Source organism: Carassius carassius, chromosome 6, assembly GCF_963082965.1.
Source record: "Carassius carassius chromosome 6, fCarCar2.1, whole genome shotgun sequence".
Taxonomy (NCBI): Eukaryota; Metazoa; Chordata; class Actinopteri; order Cypriniformes; family Cyprinidae; genus Carassius; species Carassius carassius.
The window spans coordinates 3,376,843-3,394,053 of record NC_081760.1 but is presented as its reverse complement, the minus strand read 5'-3'; the positions used below and the strand labels follow the sequence as shown (position 1 = coordinate 3,394,053).

The 17,211-nt window shown below is 37.1% G+C and overlaps 1 protein-coding gene across 6 annotated transcripts in view; it reads right to left on the bottom strand.

The window, feature by feature from the left end:
- LOC132142239 (TBC1 domain family member 1-like) overlaps positions 1-17,211 on the bottom strand; it is a 47,416-nt gene that overhangs the window by 12,025 nt on the left and 18,180 nt on the right. For 3 of the 6 annotated variants that reach the window (XM_059551948.1, XM_059551951.1, XM_059551952.1), the window contains 10 exons: positions 15,313-15,402; positions 14,439-14,543; positions 14,137-14,269; positions 13,785-13,876; positions 13,050-13,166; positions 12,844-12,954; positions 12,536-12,622; positions 10,751-11,031; positions 6,518-6,654; positions 1,445-1,633 (listed from right to left, as the gene is read on the bottom strand). In XM_059551948.1, coding sequence (XP_059407931.1) covers positions 1,445-1,633; positions 6,518-6,654; positions 10,751-11,031; positions 12,536-12,622; positions 12,844-12,954; positions 13,050-13,166; positions 13,785-13,876; positions 14,137-14,269; positions 14,439-14,543; positions 15,313-15,402 — 1,342 coding nt within the window. Of the gene's footprint in view, positions 1-1,444; positions 1,634-5,064; positions 5,222-6,517; positions 6,655-9,019; positions 9,140-10,286; positions 10,392-10,750; positions 11,032-12,533; positions 12,623-12,843; positions 12,955-13,049; positions 13,167-13,784; positions 13,877-14,136; positions 14,270-14,438; positions 14,544-15,312; positions 15,403-17,211 lie in introns of those variants that run through there. The other 3 variants (XM_059551954.1, XM_059551949.1, XM_059551953.1) reach the window with 3 other exon arrangements.

The following is a 17,211-nucleotide window of genomic DNA, read 5'->3' as shown; positions in this document are numbered from 1 at the left end:
TGTGTGTGTACGCTACTGTGTATGCTGAAAGTATGCCAGGCAAATCACCCGTTTGACAGCTGCACATGACCTTAAAGCAGCTCTGAATTTCCAAGAACCGCAAAAGGAAGTATTAATGCTGAATACCCATTCATTGAATAAATCCTAAAGGCAAGAACAAACTTAGCTTTATAATTACATAATACCTAATAAACTGGATGTTGTGATTTTAAGATCTTGTACATGAAGAAAAACACTAACATTAACAAAAAGTAATAATCATAATAATAATAAACTTAAATAAGCTGACAAAGTATAGCCAATATTTTATGGCCCAAAGCCTTATAAAGGAAAACAACTAACGGTTCCTAACACCGTTTGAACTGTGTTCCCATTGACATGGTCCCTACACAGTGTTCATTGCTCCCTTCCTCCCGGAGCAGGGGAAATCTGTTGAAGTTTACCTCACTTTGGAACATTCATTCATGGATTCGCGCTGCACAACGTCTTCACACACGGACAAGTGTGACATCATATGCCTCTGTAAATAAATACAATTTGAATTCACGTCTCACACACTTCATTGCACTTTGAATGGAACATATACGTTCACTTCGAACTGAAATCATGGCGGAATATCCTGTAATGTCCACTTCGCAGGGCACTTAGGGCAGGGGGGGCGTGAGGACTGGAATTGAGAAACAATGGAATAAATAGAATACGTGAGATCGTGGATCTCGAAAGTGATAGTGGAACAAAAAAGCAATCGTGCATTCAAAGTGGTGGGGGAGACGATACCAGCACAACATTGTGATGTCCATCAGCGATGGACGATGGCATCATCCAAAAGGATTATATTTTATTGAATAAAATGAGTGCCTCACGTTTCAAAATTAAAATGCAGCGCGGGTGTTTTTATATGAATGTATCTTTTTGAAAAGAACCGACTGTCTTCAGAAGAACGTCGATGTCATTTTAATTTCATCTTTCCTATAATGCCTGTTTGTGAGCAGCACTTATTTGATTACAGCCATTACTGGGGTAACCGCTATATCTCGGCTCCAACTGCGCCTCCTGCTAGCAGAGAATTAATCTGCAGTCTGTGGGAAACACTTTTTCTGTCAGTAAACAAACAAAAAGCGTGCATCAGAACGGTTTTGAGAAGGTGCTTAAGTTTTGAGCCATGTATTATTACTCTAAATTGGGCTACAACTACTATAACTATCTTGTACCCTACAATAATAATTTTCTCAAACTCAATTTTATGAGATGAATGGGGAGAAAAAAAGAAAATCGGCCAAACATATTTGCTAACAAAATTAGCATTATATATCGGCCATCAGCTGCCCTGATTTCTAAATATCCGCATAGGCCAGTCAAAAACCCGTATCGACCTCTAGTCATTTGTATTCTGAACTGACAGTATTCACAGTGATAATAGTTAGTGCACGTGAACGTGTTTCACCTTGTAATTTCTGGTTCTCTCTCTCCATCCGCAGCAGAAGAATCTGTTGAAGAATTGCTTTCCTCCATAGTTCTCTTAGCTCCGCCCCATTCCTTTTTCTTCTCTCCTCTGGCACCGCCCCCAGGGTGCTGTCCCCGCCCCCAACTCCACCTCCCAGCGCCATTCTGCTGCCAACCTCTAAGGTGGATTCTGAAAAACAATATAGTTTGTCACAACAGAACAAAATTAACATCACTTACATGAACTACATAAATTACCAACAATAGCTGCCAACATCTATATAATCTATCAAGATGTTTGTCATTATACCATGACTTCAGCAGTTAATACCAATACCAACTAAGTTTTGTAATTCTGAATTGTGGTAGGTTTCAAATTTTTTCAGAAGAAGGTCATCATTACACTTCCCACATAAAGTGGAAAACTGTAAATGGATAACATTTTATGACAAAATAAATGCTGAATTTATGGTTGTAAAAACAATGAATCTATAAATTGCTATTAAATTCACAATAAAAAAAACATTCCCAAAATTCCCTGTGACATCACATATGATTACAGTTCATTTAAAAAGTGTTTATTATTTTTATCAGTACTGTACATTAGGGTGTTTTGTGTTACAATTTATTAAATTTAGTATTTGATTTAATGTTTATTGAATTATTTTAGCGTCCTGTATTATGCTAAAGGTGTTTTGTATTTATATATAATATAACCCTGTGTTTATTAAATAAACAGTAATGAAATAAAGACAGAAATGATAAACAAAAAGACAAATAATATGAGAAAAGATTAAAAATAAACAATAAAGTATTAAATGTAAATGTTCAGAAATTTAAAAAAAAGTAATGAAAGGTCAAATAATAGGCCTAATACTTAAATTTAAATTTTTATGACAAACTAAGTCTTACTAAGTCTCACTAAGATAAACATTTTGACCAAGTTCTTTTAAACGCAAATTTCACTAAATCAATGACAACTACATAAATTACCAACATCATCATTAATTTTCACTGATAAAAAAAATCATTCATGTAAGCTTAAAATGATTCAGATAAAGGTTTATAAGCTTACACTAAATACATGTTTTGATTCATACATCTGTAACTACTGAAAGAATATGTACAGTTAACATGCCGTCATAGTACTTCAAGATGAAGCTAAAAGAACCTGAAATATGTCTGTGATTTCCCCCCACTTTGATAAAGGGCAGGTGTGTTCGATAACAGCAAATTACACAGATTGTGTAATTTTCTCTCATGTTTGCAAAAATTAACACTTAACAAAAGAGCAAACCACAAAACACACAGAAATACACTCAAATACAAGTGTCCATACGCACAGGCAGAGGTGTTAAATGAACACCACCCAAAATATAGGGCGGATGCGAGACCTCAAACTACCCTGTTAACAAAATGAGAAATTGTGCATAAAGAAAAATAAAGTGTTCTGTTATTTGTGGTATATACACAGACTGAGATCACCTGATAGTGCAGCACAATTACAAGGAAAAGAAAAATCAAATCAGAGTGCTGAAATAAAATGGCATTCACCCACACACTTTAGATCTTTCTTCAACTCCGGGTTTCACTCCTGTAACATGCTGTACAAAACCAAAGCTTGTCTAAACCTGCTGTAGTTTAGTCCTCTTCCCACCCACAGATCAAAACAGACAAAAAAAAAAAAAGTCATAAATTGATTTGCATTTGTTCAGACAGCAGTTCTAATTTGACACCTCAGCTCATCTGAAGAAATATAAACGCTTCAGAAATGTTCACCAACTCTCACTGAAGATATTGCTGCTGTCAGTTTAAACAGCTTTTAAAGATTACAGTAAGGGTTACAAGATTTACAAATATATAAATGGATGTTTGTTCCTGTAGCTCAAGTGGTAGAGCATTGCGTTTGCAAGTGCAAGGTTGGGGGTTCGAATCCCAGGGAACACATATTAGGAGAAAATTGTTAGCCTGAATGCAATGAAAGTCACTTTGGATAAAAGCATCTGCTAGAATGCATACAATTATATATATATATATATATATATATATATATATATATATATATAGATATATATATAGATATATATGAGTGTGTGTGTGTGTGTGTGTGTGTAAAAATGGCAGATGGGCAAAGATCTTAATTCCCACCCAATCCTTGAGATTCCTGCATACACCGTAATATACAAGTCAAGTACAACTTGTCACACACACACACACACTCTGTCTTTGTCAGTCAATGTCTCTGCATGGCATAATTCAAGGCTTTCAGCAGAAGGGCCATAAAACTTCTCAAAAAAAAAAAATTATGTTAGGAATTGTACACACACACACACACACACACACACACACACAAGAGTTACAGTGGGGTGGAGTAGCACATGTGTTTGAGTGTATCTGTGGAGATTGCTACAGCGGACACTGACGCACTTGGACACTTGGAAACCGGTCACTCCCTCTGCCAACACGCGCACACACACACACACACACTGGCAGGGCTCTAGATTGCAACCAATTTGGTCCTTACTTTTTCAGTAAGTTACCTTTCTTGTAGAATTGTGCTTCAAATAAAGAACATTATGTTGACCATATTGTTAATTAATCATTTAGGCTACAAGTAACTTTTTTGCTGGTGCACCTAAGAAAAAAAAAGTTAGGCGCACTAGTGCAACCAGTGCAAAAAGTTAGTCTAGAGCCCTGACTGGCCACTCCCTCTGTACATAAGTGGTGTTTCTGCCCAGACCAACGCCTTGCGAGTGCGCAAACACACACATGTAAGTGGGTCAATAAGGCCGGTTCTTTCCTGTAGATGTCTGTCAACATGACCTCCTGTAAAACACCACACCCAACACACACACACGTTACCTCATTAATACAAGAATTACTTCATTCAGACACACACTTATCAAGACACACCCAAATATACAGAAACACACTCATACAATAACAGCGCTCTTGGCACGCATTCTACTTTAAGGAAGTGTACTCATATTACTGCACATACATAAACATGTACTTTTTTTTCCGTAATCAAAAAGAAGGTCAGTTCTCCAGAATCAGATACTGGACACATTTTAACTGAATATACAAACATAGTCCACGCTACTGTACACATGCCTATTTCTGCTTTAAAGAAAAACACAAAGTATTTGAAACTTTATATGTCACAACAGTAACCTTAGTTCTCCAAACTGTAACTTTATTTTAAACTTTCTCAAAAACACCTTTTAGAATTATTTTTAACCACCATAAACCATAAAACAAGTAGTCTTGTAGCCTATATTCCAAGTCTTCTGAAGCCATCTGTTAGATCGGTGTTATGAACATACCAAAATGCTTTTGTCATTCATTTTTATATCCTTCTTTCCCGAGTAGACTGTACAATAGAGACCCACCCAGATCTTTTATTTGCACACTTTTTGTCCCCATCCAAGGTAGATATTTGGTAAAGTCAAATTAAGCCAATAGGTTTAAGTAAACAAAGCATAATTAAACTATGTGAATTTGTTGAATTACTAGTATTCAGTGTAACATTATAATACTTTCAAAATATAGTCTTTATATATAAATTACATTTCCTCCCGTTTAATTATGTAGGTTTTTCATAATATCATTTTTACTTACATTTGTTTCTGCTACCATTTTGCTGTGTCTGCTTTTTATATTGTGTTTGTAGGGGACTTATTTAAAAAGTACAATACAAAAGCATCTCGCAGTGTCAGCATGCTCACTTCTTTTAGAACACAAAAATATGGTCGGTTTACGTCGGGGTGTCAAACTTGATTTCTGGAGGGCCGGAGCCCTGTAGTGTTTAGATCCAACCCCAATTAAACACACCTGATCCAGCTAATCAAATACTACATGCTATGTGTGTTGGAGCAGGGTTGGAATAAAACTCTGCAGGGCACCAACCCTCTAGGAATTGAGTTTGACACCCCTGAGACCTCATATTGAATCAAAAGAAATGATTATCAGCTGGCTCTGATAAGTGGCTGATTATTTGGAGCCTTCCTAGAAACTACCTATGAAAAGGCTTTTTTGTGTACTCTGAGGTCCTCACTGTTTACACCTGCCCCAATCATTGATTTGGATTAAACCGCTTGATTCATTTGGATTATTATTATGATGTTTTTATGTACTTTTTGAAGCTTCAAAATGTTGAATACATACACTTTCAAAAGCATTGACAAAAATAATAAGATCCTTTTAAAGAAAATCTTTATTTTTGTTCCAGAGCTCAATAAAAGTCTTTGGAATGACATGAAGGTGAAAATGATCATTTTCATTTTTAGATGAACTATCCCTTTAAGGAATTCCAATTAACTTCTACATTGATGGCCATTAAAACAGGCAATTTGTAGTTTGTAAGAACTGTTAAACCTGGGCTTAAAATCACCATAACTTGAAGGCATTTTTTTAGGCTTAATGAGCTACACAAGAGTGTGGATAATTAATGATCATTTCTCTCATTCACACGCACACCTGAAGGGTGTTTTGACATCTGGTATTAACAAGTCTAATGAGCCACCAACTTCAAAATAACAGACCTCATTTGCTGTTCTGGCAGTTCAAAAAAGACATAAAACAGGTCAAGAAAAGCAAGTCATATCTAAGTGCGGAAGAAATGGGTAAAGTGCTAATCATTGCAATTCTGTTTCTCTGCCAAAAGAAACATCAAGTCCAAGTCGGCTGTCAGTTTGCGTACTCACTCACACTTAGCACATCATTAAGAGCAAGGGTGCCACCTACAGGACACCATCGGTAACAGTGGCATGTAGAGGCACTAACTGCACTGTACACTGTAAAGTACAGTTGATGTCTATCAGGGTTCTTTCAAACTTTGCCCTGGAGGACCAATGTGCTGTAGAGTTTATTTCCAACCCTGATCAAACACACAAACCAGTGATTTTCTAATGATCCTGAAGACACTGATTCGTATTCTCAGGTGTGTTTGATTATGGTTAGAGCTAAAGTCTTCAGGAAAGTGGATCTCGTGGGCCAGATTTGAGGATCCCTGCTATAGTAGATTATGTTTGGTATCAATGTACCCTACTTGTATATTTAATTAGGGTGCTACCTTTGGAGTCTGAGCCCTTCTGTGGTGTGGCGACTCGTAAGAAGATCTGTTGTCTCCAGGAGTGTCTCCGGTTACGTAATGGACTGTCATCCCCAACGACACACTCCACTCCAGGACTGGACAGGGGCGCCACGTCACTACACATTCAAATACATAAGCATAGGTGTCCATTCATACAAATATATACACACACTGACAGACAGTAGTCACAGGCTTGTGTCAGAGTAGAGCCATATTAAATTTGAAAGTTGATAAACAAGACCAAAAAAAAAAAAAAACTATTTCAAAACAATCCTAGACCGATTCATTACTAGTGGCATTTTGAGTTTTTTTATTTTTATTATTAAAATATGATATTGTGTTCATAATATGAAATAACCCTATAGTAATGGTGTTTTTCAGAAATGATTTGTATATAATAATTGTATATTTTCCATAATTTTATACATTATTCAATTAGGTTGATATGCACAATAAAGTATATTACAGATTTAATATTTGTATATGTATTTTTTAGTGGTGGGCCGTTAAGCTCGCTATGTTAACGTGAGACTCTTATCGGGCAATAAAAAAAATATCGCCGTTAATCTATTCTCAAAGTTGGGTTGGGAGCTGGGTCTATACTAAGCAAGCTATGATGACTTTCACCTTGATATTTTATATAACCGACTGGCTGAGGCCAGCCTAAAAAGATGCTCAGGACAGTTGACGGGCCACTGCCGCGCATCGTCACGAAAGCTTATCTTTTTCACGTGTTTTTAAGCCTTACCGCTTGTCGATTTAAACATTAAAGCATCCAAACACAGGACGCGGAAAAGCTGAACAGAGTAGCTGGTTATTCGCGCGGTGTGTTCGGTGCGCACGAGAGAGATCGAACCGAGCTCTCTTCTGCGAAGTTCTCCTCGAAGTCCCTCATGCACCTGAACGAACAAATACAAATCGCAGTTTGAACAAACAAAAAGATGTGAACATCGAATTTTCTTATTTTTGCTCTTGTGCCGACAAATACATACAAAATATGTCAAAATATCCACCTTGGAAATTATGCTCGAAAAAACTGTCAGTTATTTCTTAAGTGAAAGTAAACAGTTGAGGAAAAAATGAGATGTGTATTATATTGGATGCGTTCATCATCTCTTAAAGTGACCGTGCCTAATTTATGCTACTGGCTGCTGTAATGTTAATCCAAGAAAATCAAAATGAAAATCACTCACTGCTCTTGACTGAATTACTTTGTAGTTTTAACAGTCAAACCACAAATTATTCAGACACCAGAAATAATTTTTTATATATATAGCAAAACTGTAATAATGTGAGAAATGTTGAAGGTGTCTGAATAAATGTAGGTTTGATTGTATATTTCATTTTTACATTGAAGACTATCCAGTGCTATTTTACATTTAATTATTTGGTTTCTGTACCATGACACCTACAAACTTGAAAAAACTTAAACATTGCGTAAATAGCACAAATAAATAAAAATAAACGAACATACAAATTAAACAATTTCAAACAGGGCCCACTGGTACAACCTTCACCGGGTCCCCGCTGACCCCAGCTATGGCCTGCTCACGCCTGTTTCACACATACTCCGTCTGCAGTGCGTATGCAGTACGTGTGCATTACGTATGTGGTGCAGCACGGACTCGATGTGCTTTCACACAGGACACGTTTACAGTCCGCTACTCGGTACGTAAACGATCGCTGCACTTCTGCAGACGCAACGCTCCTGGAACGCAACTGGAATCCGTTAACATGGGTGCGAAAAAAACGCATACGCACTGCAGACGGAGTATGTGTGAAACAGGCGTAAGGTTGTTTGCACCTTGTGCAATGTGGAATTAGTTTACAGCTTTTTTTTAAGCACTTTGTGATGCATTTTGGAAACAGGAGATGAGCCCCTTTTCTAATGCACCACCTAGCTTGATAAACCCTTCTCAAAGACTTACTGTTTGTCAATTTTATTTGGGTAACACACATATTCTGAATGGCTTCGGCAGAATTCGAACGAGCCATTTTAATCTAGATTAATCTATATTAATTTCAAGATCACAGTGAGATTAATCTAGATTAAAAAAATTACATCACTGTTAAATATTATCTTTAGGAAATCCCAAAATGTATTATTATATTTTGTACATTATAATGTTGTGATTTATTTTAAATATGACATTGTGTTTTATTCACAAACATTAGGCTATCCATTTTTTTATGGTTTCAAAATGAGCATAATATCTTAGCTAACAAATGAAACTAACAGTCTAAGCTTTTCTTCTGAAAAATATAATAAAATACACATTTATAAAAACACACAGCTGCAGAAAAACTCAATTATTTGATTTTCTGAGCACATCCTGATTCATTACAAGAAAATTTACTATTTTCTTATCTAATGAGTCCTTAACCACATCAGCCTCTGTGGCAGGTGCATAAAAACAACAGAGATGGAAGACAGGAAAATGGAAAGATGGATTGGAAGAAAGTAAAGAAGAAACAGAGTACCTCTTCTTCTGAGATTCACTGGTATCATCGCTCTCCACTACAGGGGCCAGAAATTTGAGGAAATTTGGAACAGAGGAGGAGGAGTGTAATCTCACTCTAAAACCACTCAGCCCTGATGGACTGAGAGGTAGAGCATGAGAGAGAGAGAGAGAGAGAGAGAGAGAGAGAGAGAGAGAGAGAGAGAGAGAGAGGCCACAAAGTAAAGGAGTGAGACAGAGAGTGCCTGTAAGGAATAGCCTCATTAGATTGAAACCAGCACAAAAGCGAAATCTATCTTCTTCTTGTTGGAGCAGAACTGAGAACATTGAGGTGAATTCAGCAAACAGCTGTGCAAATTTAATGTGTGGTATTTCATAACAAAACCCAGTTTTGAATTGATTAATTAAATTGATTAATTTAAATAAAGCTGAAATGAAATAAAATATAAACAGTAGATAAAAAGCTTAAACGTAAACAAAAATGACAATTGTTGCCTTGGCAACTAACTGAAATAGATGTAACTAAAATAAAAGTCCACATGAAATCAACTTTATTAGTGCATATTGCTAGTCTTGAGGTGAATAATTAATCTATGCAAGTTAATCTGCTAAAAGAATAGTTTGTCTTGCTAATCTTTAACCAAAATCTGAACATTTGCTTCTGCTTTAGAGAGGCATTCCTTCTGTCAGTTTGACTGCTTGGGCAGAATATCCTTAACCACGCCCCTCTAACCTTTAGGTTGTTATGAGTGACAGAGGCGGAGCTCTAAATAAAACCCGCCCACTATTTAATATTCAAGTATGTCACTATTCTGAAGCAATGTTGTTGTGCAAACCTAATCTTTAGACAAAGGCAAACATAAACTGATCAATCATAAGCAGTACACTAAAACAACTTGGAGGCTATTTTAAAATAATGTTCACGCTCATTTAAACTGTGGGCAAAAAAAATTAAAATTTAAATTTAAACCCAGATCTATGCAAATGAACCCCATTCCAGAAGCCGCCATAATTGCCTGACACAATTAATGCCCACAGAAAACTGACAGTATTTTATTTGAAGGGGATGTTTTCTATTGATCATGGCACCAGTACTGATATAAAAGATAGGTCTTACTAGACCAGATCACGGTCATCTAATGCATACTCAACAACCAAACACTCAGAACCAGCCTGCAAGTCCAATTTGTTTTCAGAGGAACTTCCGAGGAAAGAAATATTTTTATATGGGTGAAAAAGCCTGACGTGTTTGTTAATGGCAGTAGAACAGAGAGAAGACACATACAAACACCTCACCTCTGCTTGAGGGGCCGGTGGAATGATCAAGAGCAAAAGTACGAGGCCTCAAAGGCCGCTGACAAACAGAAGAGGAAGAGGCCAGAGGGGAGGAAGGACTGATGAAAACACAGAAAGGATGGGAAAAAATAAAGTAGGGTGCAAAGGGATACAAAAGCAAAGATGCACAGAATAAAACGGTGAAGCACACAGCGAACTGTATTCGCACTGCAGACTAAAAAATGTGATGATGTAAGAACTGGAAACAGTATTAAAGTGTGTGCCTGACAGGAGTCTGTTGCTGACATCGACTGTGTACATGCATTTACAAATGCAAATATTCAACTTTTATTTGCAACACTACAAAACACAGTTGCAATTTGAATTTGCAACTGGTGATTTGAATTAGGATAAACACAAACTATGCACAATGATCAAATGAAGCAGCTAGCACACACACACACACACACAGTCTCACTTGCTCTGATGTGGGGAATCTGTGCTGACTGAGTAGTGTCGGACCAGTTTGGGCTTGGTGGTGGCAGTGTGTTGTAGTGGGGGAAGGCTCGGCTCAGAGGTCGACAGCATGGGAGAGTGACTAATTGAGCTTGCGCGTCTCCTAAAACCCTGAGGCGGGCTCTCAGGACCCTCCTGACCTCCCACTGAGCCTTCTAGACGCTTCAGATCCCCTGTGGAACTGTGGGAGCGGAGTGGACTGGAGGGAGAGAAAGAGCAGAGGGGCTCCTCCAATGATGTTTCCTTAAAAAAAAAAGAACATGTCAACAATCTTGCTGAAACAGAAGCTATTTTAAAAGCAAAAGGTTCATGTGAGGGCATATAACTTATTACAAGTGTGAATAACACATCTTATACGACAGATAGCTGTAGCTCTATAATCATTGCATGAAATACAAAGCTGTAAAACAGTTAAATTAATGAACATTTCAAATTATTGTGATTATTAGCACTAATAAAATGTATTCTTGTTTTGCACACACTGGTGCATTAAGTAATTTTGCTGCTGACACTATAATTATATAAAAGCATTAAGCTGATTAGTTATAGGCTTAATAATTTTTAAAAGAAATTAATACTTTTATTCATCAAGGATGCATTAAATTGATCAGTCCATTTGAAGTCCAATTCAGCCTGAATGATTTCTGAAAGATCACATGAAATAACGGCTGCTTAATTCAGCTTTTCATCACAGAAATTCATTTTAACCACATCAACTCTGGGGACCCACCGGTGGGTCCAATATTGCATAAGCCTAATTCTCAAAAAATCAAAATAACAGTTGAAGTGGTTAAGATATACTGAATTATCAAATGGTTGTTTTAAAATTGAATTAATCTTTTGCTTTATTTTTTAACCAATTAAAGGGATACTCCACCCCAAAATGAAAATGATGTCATTGATCACTTACCCCAATGTCGTTCCAAACCCGTAAAAGCTTTGTTCATCTTCGGAACACAATTAAAGATATTTTGGATGAAAACCGGGAGGCTTTTAACTGTCCCATAGACTGCCAAGTAAATTACACCGCCAATGTCCACAGAAGTATGAAAAACATCCTCAGAATACTCCATCTGCCTTCAGTGGTTCAACTGTAACATTATGAAGAGACGACAATACTTTTTGTACACAAAGAAAACAAAAATAACAACTTTATTTAACATTTCCTTTCATCTGTTTTTCTCCACATCACCATAGCACCATTTTGGAGATTATGAGCTGAACACAAGGTTGCGCTGTTTTCTTTCAAATCAAAACGTAAATATATGTAAAAAACGTATTCTTGTGGCACCGATGATACAAAAGTGCGTACACTACCTGCATACAGCGCAGATTCTCCAAATTGGTGCTATGTGATAAAACAGAGAGGAAAAAGAGGACAGGAATTGTTGAATAAAGTCATTATTTTTGTTTTCTTTGTGTACAAAAATTACACTTCAAACACTTCATAATGTTGCGGTTGAACCACTGAAGGCAGATGCAATATTCTGATGATGTCTCTCATACTTTTCTGGATATTGGCGGTGTAATTTACTTGGCTTTCAACAAACAAAGCTTTCACGGGTTCTGAACGACATGGGGGAAAAAGTGATTAATGACAACATTTTCATTTTGGGATGGAGTATCCCTGGCCTTATGTGGCCTTGGTAAGCATTTAGAAAAGTGGACCCCCATCAAAATCATTGCAAATTTATTGTATATGACATTATGACAGAAAATATATTGAAGATGCTGGTGTTCTGCAGACCTGATTTGTGCTGTTCAGTGTGGTGGAGCTGGAGGAGTTGCTCTCTCCATCACTGTTCTCCCTCTGGGATTTGGACTTACTGCTGCCCTATTATAGAGAGACATCCATTTTTCCATAAATTACATAACAGTATTAGAGTTTAGCTCATTTGTTCAGTTGGACCTACTGAAGCTGCAGCAGAATACTTTCCTACAAATCATACTGTATGTCCAATACTCTACTCAAAACCTGCGTTTCTTTAATGTTAGAAGCATGTAAAAATTGTAGATATGGCCAAAATGTTCAAAATGCATAAAATGTTTGCATACCTTCCAGATCCCCTCCAGTGATTCTGTGAGGGATCTTTTTGCTCTAGTCTTGAACTCCTCCAGACGCACACGACTCGAACTAATACTGCTTTCAACATTCACAGCAACCTCCTGCGAAGTCGAACACATACATGCATTCAGTATTGTACAAGGACAAAATAAAGGAGTGTTCATCAGTCCATAAGGACCGTTAAATGGAGGTGTACCTTTTTTGTTTGTCCGTTGTGTGTGTGAGTGTGTGTCTTTTGTCTCTCCTCGTACAGTTGTCTTAGACATGACACAAACAACTCGTTCCCTTTCTGATCCGACTTAGGCCTGGCTTTCTGTTCAAACACACTAACAAAAATTGTATTTCTGCACATTTCCACAAGGTGGCACCATCGATGTAACAGAACACACTTACTGTCAGCAAGGAATGTGACCAGCAGAGAGCAGAAGGAATTTATTCAGTAAACTTCTTACACTATTTTTCACACGCACACGCACACACACACACACACAAAAACACATTTAAGCTACCCCTAAAGATTTTGTTCTGACTTAAACTATTACATATTTAAAAGTTATTGGGGGTATATTTAAATCAGTTATATTAAAATCAATACTGTAAACTAAAAACAACTTTCTATTTGTTGCACCCCTTAATGCTGAAACTAAATATAAGCCTGTGTCTGAAAGTCAAGAATATAGATAATCAATACTCTGAGCATATCTATCCGTTCATCGGGTTGTTCAGTCATTCAGGTTTGATTGAGGTTTCACGATGCTGCACTAGTTGACAAACTGGTTTAATTTATACCAGTCACACCCTCTGAAGAAAAAAACACCCACATTCTTTGAATGCCGCTTTGACACACTCTGCTAATCCTAAGAACAGGGGAGCTAAAGCGTATTTGTATAGTGTGTTATAGCGGGTTTAAGATTGGAATAACTGAACTCACCATGGTGCTCTCAAACACAGCTGCCTGCTCCTGATTGTCCAGACCTGCCAAATGCTTCTGCAGTTCCAGCTTAGCTTTGGATGGATGAAGACCTGCACACAAACACCCAATCATGCCATGCACAGTTAAACAAACACAGGTCCATTGAACCCAAAAAGAGATATTCTGACATTCCTCCCACTGCTCTTTCCATAAAATGAAAGTATATAGTTACTAAGGGGATAAGAAGTGCCAAAAAACTAGACTCTTTGTTACTCTGGACCTCTGACAGGTGTGAAACATTAAGTAACGGACTGAAACAGAGATAAAGCATGATAGACATGAGTGATATGACAAACAGTAGACATCTCACCCTCTATTCTGTCACACAGTTTGTGCAGCTGCTGCAGGGGACAGCTGTCACACTGCTGACTCTGGGTCCTACTGTTCTGCTGGAGGGCGGCCACCGAGAACGCCTGCTTCAAAGTCAACATGATTTCATCCACCTGAAGTGTGACAATGACACAGAGCTCTAACACTAAGTATTTTCAATCCTCACTTGACTGAACAAGAACATGACAACATTTCTGTCCGCTCTACAGCAACTATTCTGAATATGTTCTTCAGACTGAAACAACGCATTCAGCCCTCCATCTATTTATCCATGGTTCTCACCAGAGCTTCGTTAGCACACTGGAAAACATAGCAAACAAACTGGCAACTTCCACATTCCACCGACTCCCTGCATATGAAGCCAAAGTGGTCCACGTGACGGATACCCTAAAGAAAGAAAAAGAAAAATGAATAGGGGACACAACTAACCTACTGTTCAAAAGCTGGAGTCAATATAGCGCTTTTAACATTTTTGAAACAATTTCTTTAGCTCACTCAGTTTGCATTTATTTGGGCAAAATGCAATACAAATTAATAGTGAAATATTATTAACATTTAAAATAATTGTTTTCTATTTGAATATATTTCAACTCCAGTTTTTAAAAAGCATTCTAATTTGCTGCTCAAGCAACATTTCTGATTATGATCAATGTTGTAAACTGTTGTGCTGTTCTTATGGAAACTATATATTTTTTGGATTCTATAATTAATAAAAGTTCAAAAGAACAGCACTTATTTGAAATAGATGTCTAAATGTCTTGAGTGTCACTTCTGGTCAGTTTAATACATCCTTGATGAATAAAAACATTAATTTCTTCATTCAAATGCATCCACATTTTTTATATAACAGAAACATTTAATAGTGTGAACCACCCACTTACAAGCTGTAAAACCTGATTTGGCAAATATATGTGTAAATAATACATTCCAGAATGTTTAATAAAAATACTTTGAAAACAGGTCTGGACAAGTGTCAAGACAAAGGGCTGATTTCTTTTCAGCTTTTGTTAAAGCCATTTTAATTATGTTTTGAACTCTGTTAGCCCAAGTTCCTGCTCAATCATGTCTAATCGGTGATCGGATCTCTATTTGAAAAAAACTCATTATGTTGATGTGTCAATTAATTGCAGCTCAGCATCAACAAGACAGAACAGACCTGAGAACAGAAGGAAATCTCTCTGAAGCTCTTCTCTATGGCCACCTTCTTAGTGTCAGGACTCACAAGAAAGATCTGAGAGCAGACAATCTGCAACAGACAGAAGTACATTCATAAATGAATATGGATGTGTGTAGGTACAAAGGATGGAAGGTGAAATTCTCTTTGCGTAGAGTAGACATTTGCATTAAAGTGGTTAATGATAGCTCTTCCTGGGATGCTGACTAAGTGAGGTCCGAGCTGAGGCTGCTTTACAGAGTTAATATCATGTTTGAAATTCAAATCAGTGTTTGTGTTTTCACTAGATGACCATGCACATATTTGCTCCATGAGACTAGACATCTGTGTAACCACTAGATTTGACCCAACTCCATATTTCCTCAGTAGTACTACAGATGAGATCATAACTTTATAGTTTTAGATACAAAGAGCGATCATTCATTCAGGTCATTCATTTAAGAGCAATGTGTTTAAGGGTTTAAAAGACAGGGTGATCAGAAACATGATGAGAAGCAAAGCCACTTATTACATACATAAAATAATAATACACAAAATATTGATTTGTGCAAAAATATTTTATTAGCTCATTAAAAGCAAAGCTTCCATGAAGAAAACAGTGACTAACAAGCAGCTTTGGACCTAGATGAACAAGACAAGCTTTTAAGGGATACTGTATAGTCATATCACTTATTATTGAGGCAAATGGTTAGAGAGTCAGACTTGTAACCCAAAGGTCACAGGTTCGAGTCATGGCACCAATTTGTGATAATGACTGACTGTTCATCAATTGATCTTTAATATATTCTAAACAAAACAATAATATGTTTGGTACCTTTTTTTAAAAAATCCCATCCCGCTGCATCAAAATCATTGCCTAGTCATTAAATGACAGATGTATATTCAGAAACATATCTGACAGATCCAGTGAGCAATTCTTGCTGAATTTATAAACTATCATTTCAAGAACCATTGGAATAGTTTGATCATGATGCATGTTTGCTTTCTGCGTGCAGCCAGTGAAAGTGTGTTGTCTTTGTAACTGGGTCGGGGGTCCTACATAATAATTAATTCAATTCAGACTTCAAACTCACAACTCAGCTAAAATCATTTCTTTTACAGCACAGCCACCGAAAAGAGTGCAGGAAACACAGCTCTGATTTATGGGCACAAGTTATCCTGTCACTGTGTAAAAGATCACAGACTATTCACATCTTTAGAGAACATGAACAAAACATGTGTGAGCATTTCTTTCCCCATGGTGATTACACAATAGCAAACACACGCAACACAAAGGTGTGACTTCCTTACCAAAAAAAGACCAAATAAATAAAATTGGAACATAGTGGCCAATAGAGTGACCATGTGAATTCATAAAACTGGGGCTGCTGTCGCAGGCAATTTAGTGTTTATTCTAAAATTGTTAACTGTGATGCTCATCATTATTGCTAGGTCATTTCCTGCTGAAGAGCTGACAGCTTCCTGTCAGTCTGAGAAACAGGAAGTGCTGATCAGATTTGGCCAACACAATGTGTAGCTTGCCGATTGTATCTTTAAACAATAAATTACACAGCACAATCCGCATTTTAAGCTTTCGGTTCAGACTATAACAATATGAAAGTATGCAACCTCTAACATGTTCATGTGCACCAATCAAACTAGAACAAATGAAACAAATCATTAGTTAATTATTCTAACTTAACTAAATAGAAACATATGGAGCTTGTATTGATGTGTTGGGTATTGTTGCAGTGCCTAGTTAAAATACCAACCATCTACAGTAAATCCCTATTGTGACATCTATCTAGGTATAATGGCTCATAAAAACAATAATGATATGCACGGTTACTAGTGATGCGCAGGTCTGGGTTTTTTTCCAACCCGCGGGTCCCGCTTTTATGA